This window comes from Staurois parvus, unplaced genomic scaffold (assembly GCF_062004578.1).
Source record: "Staurois parvus isolate SC_StPar_1 unplaced genomic scaffold, SC_StPar_1.0 ptg000151l, whole genome shotgun sequence".
NCBI classification, from domain to species: Eukaryota; Metazoa; Chordata; class Amphibia; order Anura; family Ranidae; genus Staurois; species Staurois parvus.
The window spans coordinates 781,147-794,622 of NW_028317947.1; the positions used below are offsets into that span (position 1 = coordinate 781,147).

At 43.6% G+C, this 13,476-nt stretch overlaps 1 protein-coding gene across 1 annotated transcript in view; it reads right to left on the reverse strand.

Annotated features, from left to right (window-relative positions):
- The window catches only part of ERBB2 (erb-b2 receptor tyrosine kinase 2), a 195,505-nt gene that overhangs the window by 26,665 nt on the left and 155,364 nt on the right, over positions 1-13,476 (reverse strand). Inside the window, exons 19-22 of the mRNA XM_089674311.1 lie at positions 9,597-9,695; positions 5,930-6,115; positions 4,062-4,217; positions 971-1,046 (exon numbers count right to left, since the gene is read on the reverse strand). Of these exons, the coding sequence (XP_089530437.1) occupies positions 971-1,046; positions 4,062-4,217; positions 5,930-6,115; positions 9,597-9,695 (517 nt within the window). The remainder of the gene's footprint in view (positions 1-970; positions 1,047-4,061; positions 4,218-5,929; positions 6,116-9,596; positions 9,696-13,476) is intronic.

Genomic DNA, 13,476 nt, shown 5'->3' on the forward strand with positions numbered 1-13,476 from the left:
TATATTTTGGCCTAAATTTATGACGAAATTTGATTTTTTAATTTTTTTCACTGGACATGTTTAATAGCAAAAAGTCAAAAATATTGTTTTTTTTTCTCAAAATTGTTGGTCTTTTTTTTGTATAGCGCAAAAGTTTAAAATGCACAGGCGATCAAATACCACTGAAAGAAAGCTCAATTTGTGAGGAAAAAAATACGTAAATGTCATTTGGGTGCAGCGTTGCATGACCGCGAAATTGTAAGTTAAAGCAACGCAGCGCCGTAACGTAAGAAATGGCCTGGTCAGGAAGGGGGGTAAATCCTCAGGAGGGCATGTGGTTAATGCATACAGATAATATTATTGACATGTTGCTGCTGTGTTTCACGTGTACTGTATGAGCTTGGATGCCTGATATAAAAAGTGGATGAGAGTTGTTGGGAGCCATGTTGTGTCCTTACCCACTCTCACCATTAAATGACTGACACAAAGGGGGAGATTTACTAAAACTGGTGCACTCAGAATCTGGTGCATGGTAGCCAATCTTGCTGCATATACAGACTGATTTTACTGTCTTGGGTTTAGTAACACTTTAACTTGTGATCTTCTCTACTATTTCTGCTCATTAGTTGTCCCTATTGTTAGTAGATTTTATATGTGGCCCAAGACAATTCCTCTTCTTCCAATGTGGCCCAGGAAAGTCAAAAGGTTGGATACCCCTGGACTAGAGTCAAACAGTTCTTCAGTACACTGAAACTCAACTGGTTATTACACATTACTGCACTTTATCAAATAAGCCCGCTAATGAGTATTTCTTGACATTGACCTCATTTATCAAAACATCTGAACTAGGGACTGTCCATATTTTCCCACAGCAACCAATCACATTCAAACTTTTAAGATCCATCTATCATTTTCCAGAGCAGTTTTGGATTTGACTGTTTTCTGAAAAACAAAATTTCTATTTCTTTCTTTTGTCATTTTGGATCCTCACCATAACTCCATACGTCACTCTGGTGTGTGAACTTCCGGTGCATTATAGATTCCAAAGCCATCCATTTAATGGGAACCTAGAATACACAACACATGATCATATGATGTATAGTACAGCCATCAGGCTTCTGACCGCAGCCTCTTGTGACAGGAGTCTCTAAGATAATTGAGTCTGCAGAGGACCTAGAACAAATGATGTATTTGAAACATATTGGCCTGCATGTTAGGTGAAAGCACACTAAACTGAATCAAAGGTGACCCCAGGTCATAAAAATATACACAGATAGGTGCTTGTGTTGCCTTTATTCATCTTTAAAGTGGTTCTAAAGGATGAAGGTATTTTACCTTCATGCAAGAAGGTATAAAACTTTGTGCGCTGCTCCCCTCACAGCCCTTCCCGTACTCAACTGAGCCCCCTCTTGATTCAGTGATGTGCACGGGAGCCTCGGCTGTCCCGGGTCTCTCTCTCCTCATTGGGTGAGACACAACATTAGATAGTCATTGGATATCAATCACAGACAGTGAGCCAATGAGGAGGGGGGGGAGCTGTGGCTCTATGGGTCTTATGGACGCATAGAGCAGGGCTCGGGAGTGAGCACGCACCAGTGCCCCCATACCAATTGGCTAGCTATTGGGGGCACTGGTCAAGGGGGAGAAACCAGGAGCACTGGTGTGGGACCCTAGAAGAAGAGGATCAGGGCTGCTCTGTGCAAAACCATTGAACAGAGTGGGTAAGTATGTCATATTTCTTATTTCTTTTATCACTTTAACCACTTCCCTTCCGGCCCATGTATATAAACAGCTGGACAAGAGCAGTGCAGGAGAAGGTTGCAGTTCATAAATGGCGCCCGCATTTTCAGCCTGTGCGCGCTCCTGGGAGCGTGCGTCACCGCCGTCCGGTGCCTGCTGTGTCCGGAGGACACAGTGGAACACCGATCGCTGTATGGGACCTCTGTGTGAGGTCCCGATCATGTGATCACTGATTGGCCAATCAGTGATCACATGAATAGTATTATTATTATTATCATACAGTATTTATAAAGCGCCAACAGTTCGCTCAGCGCTGCACATTAAAATGGGAGACAGAACATGCGACAGTACAATAACAATACAATGCGATACACGAGGGGTTCGAGGGCCCTACTCCTTGGAGCTTACAATCTAGGAGGGAGGGGATAAGCAAGATGTCACTTCCTGACATTATTGCTTACTACTAGTGAAATCTATGAATGATCACAGAGATCACATGGTACAAGGCTATTCACAACAGCCTTGTACCATGTGACAAGCTGTGACCAATCACAGCTCTCACAGTATTTCTCAATGGCTGCAAGAATTCAGTCAGAGAGAAGGAGAAATGATTGCTTTTACAGCCTTTACGCGTGTAAAAGCAATCAGCTTAAAAAAAAAAAAAACTTCATCACCCCCCACAAGTAGTACAGTGTCACTATGGTGGCACTGTACTGCTATGGTGACAGTATGTTAAAAAAAAATAATAAAAAAAAAAACTTTTTAAATGTTTTTAAAAATTATAATTTTTAGTTATAAACTAATTTGGGTTATTTTTTTTTTTTTTTTACTAAAAAGATAGCTGAATACATTTTGGCCAAGATATATGAAGAAAGATTATTTGCAAACTTTTATAAGAAAAACACTTTTTTTTCAAAATTTTTTGACTTTTTCATTTATATAGCAAAAAATAAAAATCCCAGTGGTGAATAAATACCACCAAAATAAAGTTTTATCGGTCTCAAAAAAAATGCAAAAAAATTCATATGGGTACAGTGTTGCATGACTGCGCACTTGTCATTCAAAGTGTGATAGCACTGAAAGCTGAAAATTGGCCTGAACAGGACGGGGGTGAAAGTGTCCGGACTGGAAGTGGTTAAGATTGTTTCTGGAACTCTACATCAAATTCAGTGTGAGGTTTGTTGCCACTTTACATTTCTTGTGCTGTTTCTTCATCAGTACAAACTGCTCCCACAAACACTACCCCTCTGTAGGTGACAAGGCCATCGGGAATAATTATAGTATAAGAAGCATGTGATGCTGCATGCCTCTCTTTAGTTCCTACAATTAAGATTTGAATTGCAGGCAGTGATTACAATAAAACAGGGCAGTTGACTATAAAACGTAGTGATTGTAAAGGTAATTTTTTTTTCTAAATAACAAACATTTCATATTTACCTGCTCTGTGTAATGGTTTTGCACAGAGCAGCCCCGATCCTCCTCTTCTCAGGTCCCTCGCCAGCGCTCCTAGCTCCTCCCCCCCCTGCTGATTGTCCCCATAGAAAGCCACTTGTTATGGTGGCACGTATGCATGCTCACTCCCCAACTGGCTGTGTGTGTCCATAAGACACACAGAGCACGGGTCAGCCCCGCCCCCCTCCTCACTGGCTGTGATTGACAGCAGCAAGAATCAATGGATCTCGCTGCTGTCTTTGAGCCAATGAGAAGGGAGAGAGTGGGAAGAGCCTCTGCTTTCATGCACATAGTTCGTGATCGGGCTCAGGTAAGTATTGGGGGTAGGAGGGGGGTTGGGAGTGGAGCTGCACACTGAAGGTTTTTTTTACCATCATGAAAGGAATGCATGCAGGTAAAAAACCTTCAGCCTTTAGAACCACTTTAAGCTGGCCATAAGTGGATTGAAATTCAGCCAGTTCAGCAGAGACCGGCCAATTTTGATCCATCTATGGCAGCTCCATTTCCAGAGAAGTCAATCTAATGATTTGACTTCTCTCGGATGCTGGAATACTTTTCAATTTCCAACTGAAGCAGCGCTGATCAGTGTATTCTGACAGCGCACAGACTCCGCTGTCAGAATACAATAGCACAGCGGGGAGGATTCCTCCACTTACCTCACTTGTGTGGATAGGGGAATTTGTTTGTTTTATTTCCGATCAGCCGGACAGCTGATCAAAAACACAATCCATGCATTGCCAGCTTTAGACAACAGCTATTTTAAATATTTTTTTAAATCAATTTTTAAGCTTTGATATTTAGGACATCTTTATTACTAGTACGTTTTTTTTTCATCATGGGTTTTCATTATGGGCAGTATGGGTTAATTGGTGTGAACAATGAAGTCTTACCTTCCCTCCATCTGCATGATATTCTGTTTCATCCACATCCAGCAACCGTGCCAAACCAAAGTCTGTGATCTTTACATGCGTTGGATTCTTCACCAATACATTCCTGGCAGCCAGATCCCTGTGCACCAATCGTACCTCTTCCAGATATGTCATACCCTGTCATCAACACAAACAATGCTGCAGTGATCTGTACTGTTCACTAAGCCGTCACTGGCACATACAGTAGATAACATATGGGCATTAAATTATAATTCCTGCTTCTATAGCAGTCTACATCAAAGTTCTGGAAACAAATGAAAACAAACCACCAGAGGATTTTGCGCAACAGCTTATTACTCAGATTATATTCTGGAAACCTAAATACCCTAAAGCTGACCTCTAGTTTGCTGACCACTTTCCACTCATAGCTCCTCACCCCATGCACAGTATAAAACTCAAACATTTTTTAAAAGATTGTCTTTTTAAATATTTTGCAGTTTTGCCCAACTGTGACATCACTGTTCTTTCTGTAACTTGCACAGTGCCAGGGTGCAAGGGGACGATTCTCTGCACACCCCAACTGCTTACAGGGACTACAGAAGAAAATGCACTGATGCTGGGCTGATCAATCTCTGTGGGCGATTTAGACAGGAGCTAATTAACCTATCAGCAAGTCTTTGGAGTGTGGGAGGAAACCGAAGTAACCAGAGGAAACCCGCACAGGCACAGGGAGAACATGCAAACCCCAGGCGGGTAGTACCGTGGTTGGGATTGAAACTAACAACCCTAGTGCTGAAAGGTGAAAGTGCTAACCACTTAGCCGCTGTGCTACCCCACAATGCTAGTCTTTTGCTACTGGCTTGAGTTCAGCTTTAAATATTATGCCAATGTGTTACCCAGCTGTCTTTTGGAAACATGGCATTACATGCAATATAACATTTGGTTCCCTTCCCACCTGCAATCTCTATATTCACATTCCTCAGGACAATTTCCCATGCTGAGGAAACATTGACCTCCCTTGAAAAACCATCAGCCAACACTTTGTCTGATCACTCGCTCTGAAACCGGGCTGTCACTGACTGCTCAGGTCCCTACTAAAGATTGAGAACCAATCAGAGTGGTTCCCAATCATGCGATTACTATGTCACTTATGACATTGCAATCACATGCCAAATAGAGGATTTTTTGACAAAATAATGCTGTAGATGGAACTGCAGCTTGAAGGTAGTAATGTGCATTTGTTTGTTACTGTAATTGTCAGATACAATTACAGTATCGAAAAACAATTAATTAATTACATTGTATACGATTCACATTTTTGAATCTATAAAATACATACAATAAAAAAAAAACATTTTTTTTCCTAAAACACTGGAAAAAAAAGGCCTTTTTGCCCTTCAAAAATGTTTAAAAAAATGTTATGTAATTTAGTCATTGTTATTATCAAGTCAACCGACGCATGCTCATGCTGCTAAATTTAGCGTCAGCCAAAATTCAAAATGTGAGCATTTTTGTTTTGGGTCAGATTTATTCAATTTTTTAGACATACGAGTTTTATATCCATTTTTCTATTGTTTTTATAAAATCTTTGTTTTACACAGAAACAGTTAAGACGAGATACACCTATGGCATTGCGTTCACAGCCCTGTGGATTTTCTAAATAAGTCTCTGGTTTCTTACCTAATTGAGAGGTGTCCAGTAGCACGGGACAACAGGATTGGATCCAAGCACTAGCTTAAACTATATCTGGTATATGTGAATTCCTAAGTCCCAGAAGGCCTTGTGTATCTGCTCCAATGGTAGGTCTGCCCCTGGATCTAGTGCCCAGACAATTACAGCATGACTGAAGTTAAGAAACATCAACATCAATGTTTTTCTTTGCACCATACCTTCGCTATCTGCACACACCAGTTCAGTAGATCTTTGGAAGCAATGCGATCCTTATTCTCGCGTACATATTCCAGTAAGCAACCATATGGCATGAGTTGGGTAACCAACTGCACAGTGGATGTTAGACAGATGCCCAGCAGACGACACACATAAGGACTTGCTACTCCTGCCATGACATAAGCCTCCTGTAACATAAGAATCAAAAGGAACAATGCTCAAATCACTGTCAGAGCAGCCACAGAGAAATCGATCCTGTAAAAAAAAAAAAAACATTTTGGGAGATGCCACTGCTAACCCTCTTTGGAAGTTGCAAGCTCTGTTGCCATCAACCTCAGCGTTGCTCAGTAAGTTATTGACCCAAAACAGGTACACACCCACCCAGTGCGGGGAAAATATCCCAACCTCCATATATTTTCTGGGGTAATGTTGCAAGGATAAGGACAGAAGACAATTGTGTGATTGTCACCACAGACAGGTATAGTCAGAGATTTATCAAATACAGTAGCACTCTTCAAGAAACAGGGTTTCTTTTAGTTTGCATTAAAGGCTTTAGAGACAATTTCAACACCTTCAAAATTAAGTTTAATAATGAAAAGGTCAAAATGGTGCAAATACATTTTTTTTTACAGAAAAAGGCTGTTACACAGAAACAAAGACAAATCAACAGAGAAATAAAAAGGAGTTGAAAATGAATACCTAACAGTGTCCTGGTTTCAACAGGGTCCAGTGAATAAGCAAAAATGGTACAGTGGCTCTCACAAGTCCTGTTAGGTGTTCCTTGATTTGATGTTAAAATGAGAGCGGTCATAATGTTGTGCCTTCCACTTTTCTTCACATCAAGGGGGGGTGTTGACAGAATCCATCTGACCAATCATCTGTTCTAAGGGGTGGTTTCTGGGATGTCACCACTTTTATGAGTCTCAGATACAGTTTTCTGTAAGAATTAATATCTCTGGATTTCTGCAGGGTACAGTTGGCTGCCCTGCATATTATTGTCCAGCATGAAATTAGCTTCAAAATAGATGTAAATAAGGCAGGTCTTGGATATCTATTTTTCATAAGGGGGGTGTGGAGGCCTAATCCACTCTGGGACCTCCTAGCATTGGGGTGTTTGGGTTCAAAATGCTACCCAATAACCGAGGAAGGTGAATATGACTTTGGCTATGTGGTCATAATTTTAGAAGTTATGAACAGTGCCGGGACAAGGTCATACAGTGCCAAGGGAGAAAAAGGGAATGTGCACCCCCCATTCCACCTTCCTCTCACACCTATTACTCCCACCAACCACCATTCCCTGTTGGATAAAGAAGGGGGTGAGTGGTATGCAATATTTTTGGTACACTGTAGCAAACAGACATCTGCCGACTGCAGACTTTACTCCGCTGTCAGTTGAATATGGGTTGTAAGAGTGCAGAACTAAGTAGACTCCTGCGGCCTACAGGAGCAGTAGGGCCAAAAAGAGCTTTATCTGTACTTCTCCCTTAAGGGTCACATGGGCATTCCATTCAGGTCCTCTTGTCAGTTTCTTAGGCGGACCTTATTGGAAGGTCCATGCAGCCCTATAGACAGGCTGATGTAAATGGACTTGTGTCTGTTTACACCTGCCTAGCACTGAATCCATGCAGGTCTGGGGGGGGGGGAAAAAAAAAAAAAAAACTGCATCCCCTTTCATTTACCTGGAAACGGAGGCTAGGTTCACATCTGTGCGGGTGGTGCCACTGTGGGATCCGTACAAATACTGGCAGCTGCAACCACTTGCACAGAGAAATGAGGAACCCGTGGGCGGATGCCATAAGTCCTAATGGCAAACCGCCTGCACCGGAAATCGCACCGTACTGGGAACCTCGGTTCCCGTGCAAGCTGCGATCTTAAAAATAGTGCGGGGACCCTGCACAGGTGTGAACCCAGCCTATTGTGACAGGCTGGAATTGGAGGAAACTTGATGTAAACAGACACTGGAGTCTGTTTTCATCCTGCCTCCCATAGAGTGGTGTCACAGGTCCACCTGTGTATGCTTGCACAAACTAAAGGGACACAGATGTAAAAAAACTGGCATCCATCCTGTTCAGCTGTCATTCAGCAAGGGATCTGCTCATGGATCCCCAGCTGATTGAAGTGGGTTCTGTTCTGTTTTAGGTGATCCTTAGGGCTTGTTCAAAAATGGGCCGTGAAACCAGGTGGTTGAGCCAAGGTTTTACTGAGCCCCTGACCACCTGTTCGAAAACTAAACATACAGCTGCTACCAGCTATATACATGTCACAGCCACGAAGCATGTTGCTGCCACCAAAAGCAGTAATGCTTTTTAATGGGGATGTGCTGCAACCGCCGTGCATGTGACTGCAGAGTGGTGATACGGCAATTTTAAGATTAAATCAGGCGGTAATGAGGCAACATATCACATTTCTTTACCATCTCTCAAACAGCTTTGAAGATACAAATGTGGATCACTTAAGAGGAGTGACAGTCAATACCACATTATAGCTGGCCATAGACAGATCAAAATTTGTCAGGCTCAGTAGGACCCAGCCGAATGTTGATGCATCTATAGGCAGGCTGGTTGTACTGAAGTTGATTTATCGATTGACTTTAGTACAACAAGCCTGTCGGGCTTCTTTTTTTTTTTTGTACGATCACTGCCACAGGCTATAGCCGGCAGCAGTGATCATTATATTCTGACAGCAGGGAAACCTCCTGCTCTCAGAATACAATAGCGTAGTGGGAGAGGATTCCTCCATCAACACTAATGTGTTGATTGGGGGAATCAAGCAAATTTCTTTCCTACAACCTATGGTTCAAGGAAAGAAAATTGCATATTGTAAAGCCAAAGAGTAGCCAACCAAGCAAATGCAGGAAAGTAAAGTGTTAATCTCCTGACCTGATAACAGAAAGTTCACTGCACGCTTTATTAGCAGGATGACAGTGTAACACAATCTCTAGTCCAGGCTACGCTGACCAGTCTGGACCATTTGGCAACTGGAGATAGATGATATTCAGTGCACGGATATGGGAAGACTGCAGTGCCCTGGTATGGGAAGACAGCAGCACCCCGCTTTCTGTGACAGCAGCTCCAAGTGTGCCCCTGCCTCTGCATAGAGAATCTGCACCCAGGGCAGATGCCCCTTCTGCCCACCCCTCCTCCTGGCCCTGGTATGAAATATAGTGGGATGATGATCGCTTCTATTGAGAAAGAATACGTGTACTCTACAGACTTCCAACGAATGTATTTATGACCAATGTCTGTTAACTCTCTAGTCACTGAAGTCAGACACTTTTATGGTCCCTGAGATATTGGTGTATTGAGGATTCGATTTTGCTAGTCCTATTAACGGATTGATAAGGGGTGTCTGGAATCCGTTAACAGTTGTGTATTGTATAAACTGAAGCAAGGAAAAGGAAAGATCACTGTGGCTATGCCTTCTCATGACAAAATGGAATGGGAGACTTGTGACATGAACAAAATGGCTGTTACACACACAGCTATTTGGGTGTCAGGTATGCAAGGCTATTACAGCGGGTAGAAGCTGACTGGCAATCATACACAGCTGCACCAGATTCTGAGTGCTCCAGTTTTATTAAATCTCCCCAAATGACAGAGAGATAAATATATAGAGGTAAATGGTGCCACAATCTCATATACATACTGTACATTTCAAACTTCTACTTACATCTAGGATTTCTTTGTTGGCTTTAGGAGAGGTGTTTTCACGCAACACTTTGATCGCGACCTGGATTTTTATGTCCTCTCCATCGGGGATCCAGATACCCTAAAATAAGGGAAACATCATGAAAAGGTCATCAACCTTGACTTGCATTTATCAAGTACATTACATTGTCTAGACATCATAGACCTCGTCTCATACAATATACTATATTACAGAATCCTTGATAACTGCATTCAATGGACTGCACATTTGTGTCTTTTCTCATAAACAAAATGCAAGTAGCAGAGATCAACAACTTGCAAGGGATTATATAAGAAGCCATCATTGTTTGCACAGTAGTGAAAATACCTGTACATATCTATTTAAAAATATAAGTTTCTCACAGCAGATGTGTCACAATGTAAATATACTTATTCTATTTCACATACCACCCAATAAAAAGGAGAATAATTTGACCCCCAAGACATATTTATAACTATTTATTACAGGTACTTATATAGCGCTGTCAATTTATGCAGCACTTTACATATTCTACATTCACAGCAGTCCTTAACCCTCAAGGGGCATACAATCTAAGGTCCCTAACTCACATTCATACATACACATACTAGGGCCAATTTAGACAGGATCCAATTAACCTACCAGCATGTCTTTGGAATGTGGGAGGAAACCAGAGGAAACACATGCAGGCACAGGGAGAACATGCAAACTCCAGACTCCTACCGCTTCATGGCTGAGTTGCTGTTGTTCCCAGTTGCTTCCACTTTGTTATAACACCACTAACAGTTGACCGTGGAATATTTAGCAACCAGCAAGTTTCATAGATGGACTTATTGCACTGGTGCAACCTATCACGGTACCATGTTTGAATTCACTGAGCTCCTTAGAGCGACCCATTCTTTCACAAATGTTTGTAGAAGCAGTCTTCATGCCTAGGTGCTTGATTTTATACACCTGTGGCGATTGGAACACCTGAATCCAATGATTTGGAGGGGGGTCCCAATACTTTTGGCAATATAGTGCATCTTCCTCTCCAGCAAACAGAACAGTGAGCTGCACAGTAGTATCACCATCAAATCTCACTCCAAATATCATTAGATGAGTAGTAAGAAGCAACAGTACATTTCACACTTCAGATATACAGCTAAGGCCCCTTTTACATGGACGGTCCGATCGTCAGTTGTTCAGGCATGGAGCAGCAGGTGTCAGTGGTCGTGTGTGCGCTGACACCCAACAGCATCCGATCCAATCCTGTACGCTAAAAAACAGACTAATGGGGATCCGTTCCCCATCCATCTGGTGGATTGGATCGAATGACAGTCAGATGAAAATGGACAGGCAGTCTGTTTCCATCCGGCCACAACATTAAGAACAGCGGGCTGTGTCTGCTCTGCATAGTGGAGCAGAGACCTGTCATCCGCCTGCTCAGCAGGGATCAGCGGAGAGATCAGCCACTGAGCAGGCGGATCCGCTTGATGGACTACACCTCATCTGAAAGGGGCATTAGAGGCACAGGAGTGCCCAAACACATTCATATGTTAGGAAGTGCACTGATATTTTTCAGGAGGGATTAAAGACAAAAGGGTAGCTTGCTCAGGGTACTGCAGAAGTACAATTACAATTTCTAGATGTTCTCTAAAAGTTAGCAGACCCTTTTGTGTTGAGGTCAATCACGTCTCACCTTCTAAACCAGGAGGGCTGCTAAAATGCAGACACTCATAATATTTTGTTTATGCTCATGCCCACCGCTGACAGCTATGCAATTCAGAGGAAAAGGAATAGTGACCACAAAAAAAAGTCCATTCTTGTGCATGACTGTTAGAGGCTCAATTCAGAAACCTTTACCACAAGGATAGGGACCTTCATTTTAGGGCTTGTTCATACCATCTGCAGAGACCTGAGTTTTTCTGCACAATAAATCCGCAGGTCTCGTGTACAAGACACATAGGAAACCATTGTTTCTTGTGCGTTTTACAATCAAAACACAGCTGTTATGTCCGGTGCGCAACTGTGCAGGATTATGCAGGATATCTGCAGTCTTCCTTACAGATTTGCACTGGAACACAGGCAAAATGGACAGCACCGCTCTGCATTCACTCCATGTGATAGGAAGTAGGAGGGACAGCAGAAAGGTGCTCTTCCTCTGTAATGAGTGCCTCCTGTCAGATGCTGATTGAAATCCTCCTGCTACTTGGGTCCTTGATGGCGGAAGGGGGGATGTTGCTGATGAAAGGACATCCATGGCAAGGACAGATGAGAGGGCACTGATGGTGATGGCGTGGGATAGTTAAGAGGACACTAATGATGGGGGACAGATGAGGGGTCACTAATGATGGGATACAGATAAGACACTAATGGTGGGGGACAGATGAGCAATCACTAATGGTGGGGGACACTGATGGTGGAGGACTGATAAGGGGGACACTGATGGTGGAGGACTGATAAGGGGGACACTGATGGTGGAGGACTGATAAGGGGGACACTGATGGTGGAGGACTGATAAGGGGGACACTGATGGTGGAGGACTGATAAGGGGGACACTGATGGTGGGGGACACTGATGGTGGAGGACTGATAAGGGGGACACTGATGGTGGAGGACTGATAAGGGGGACACTGATGGTGGAGGACTGATAAGGGGGACACTGATGGTGGAGGACTGATAAGGGGGACACTGATGGTGGAGGACTGATAAGGGGGACACTGATGGTGGAGGACTGATAAGGGGGACACTGATGGTGGAGGACTGATAAGGGGGACACTGATGGTGGAGGACTGATAAGGGGGACACTGATGGTGGGGGACACTGATGGTGGAGGACTGATAAGGGGGACACTGATGGTGGAGGACTGATAAGGGGGACACTGATGGTGGAGGACTGATAAGGGGGACACTGATGGTGGAGGACTGATAAGGGGGACACTGATGGTGGAGGACTGATAAGGGGGACACTGATGGTGGAGGACTGATAAGGGGGACACTGATGGTGGAGAACTGATAAGGGGGACACTGATGGTGGAGGACTGATAAGGGGGACACTGATGGTGGAGAACTGATAAGGGGGACACTGATGGTGGAGGACTGATAAGGGGGACACTGATGATAGGGGACAGATAAGGAAGCACCAATGGTAGGGACAGATGAGTGGCCACTATTGGTGACTGCTAATAAGGGAGAACTAATGGTGGGGGACACAGATGAGGGGTTACTGAAGGTGGGAAACAGATGAGAGGGACACTAGGGGTGGGGGACATTGATGTGATGGCGAGAGTATTCTCTCATGAAAGGGAAACTGATGTTGGGGCGTTGATGAGTTTCTGATGTGAGGGAGTCACTGATGAGGGAGTCTATGATGAAGGGAACTTGATCAGGAGTCTCTGATGTGGGGATCACTAATGAGGGGGTCACTGATGAGCAATGCTGGCAGCACTCATACATCTATTTCCCAAAGACAACCTCTGGATATGACGCTGAGCACGTGCACTCAACTTCTTCGGTCGACCATGGCGAGGCCTGTTCTGAGTGGAACCTGTCCTGTTAAACCACTGTATGGTCTTGGCCACCGTGCTGCAGATCAGTTTCACTGTCTTGGCAATCTTCTTATAGCCTAGGCCATCTTTATGTAGAGCAACAATTCTTTTTTTCAGATCCTGAGAGAGTTTTTTGCCATGAGGTGCCATGTTGAACTTCCAGGAACCAGTATGAGAGAGTGAGAGCGATAACACCAAATTTAACACACCTGCTCCCCATTCACACCTGAGACCTTGTAACACTAACGAGTCACATGACACCGGGAAGGGAAATTGGCTAATTGGGCCCAATTTGGACATTTTCACTTAGGGGTGTACTCACTTTTGTTACCAGCGGTTTAGACATTAATGGCTG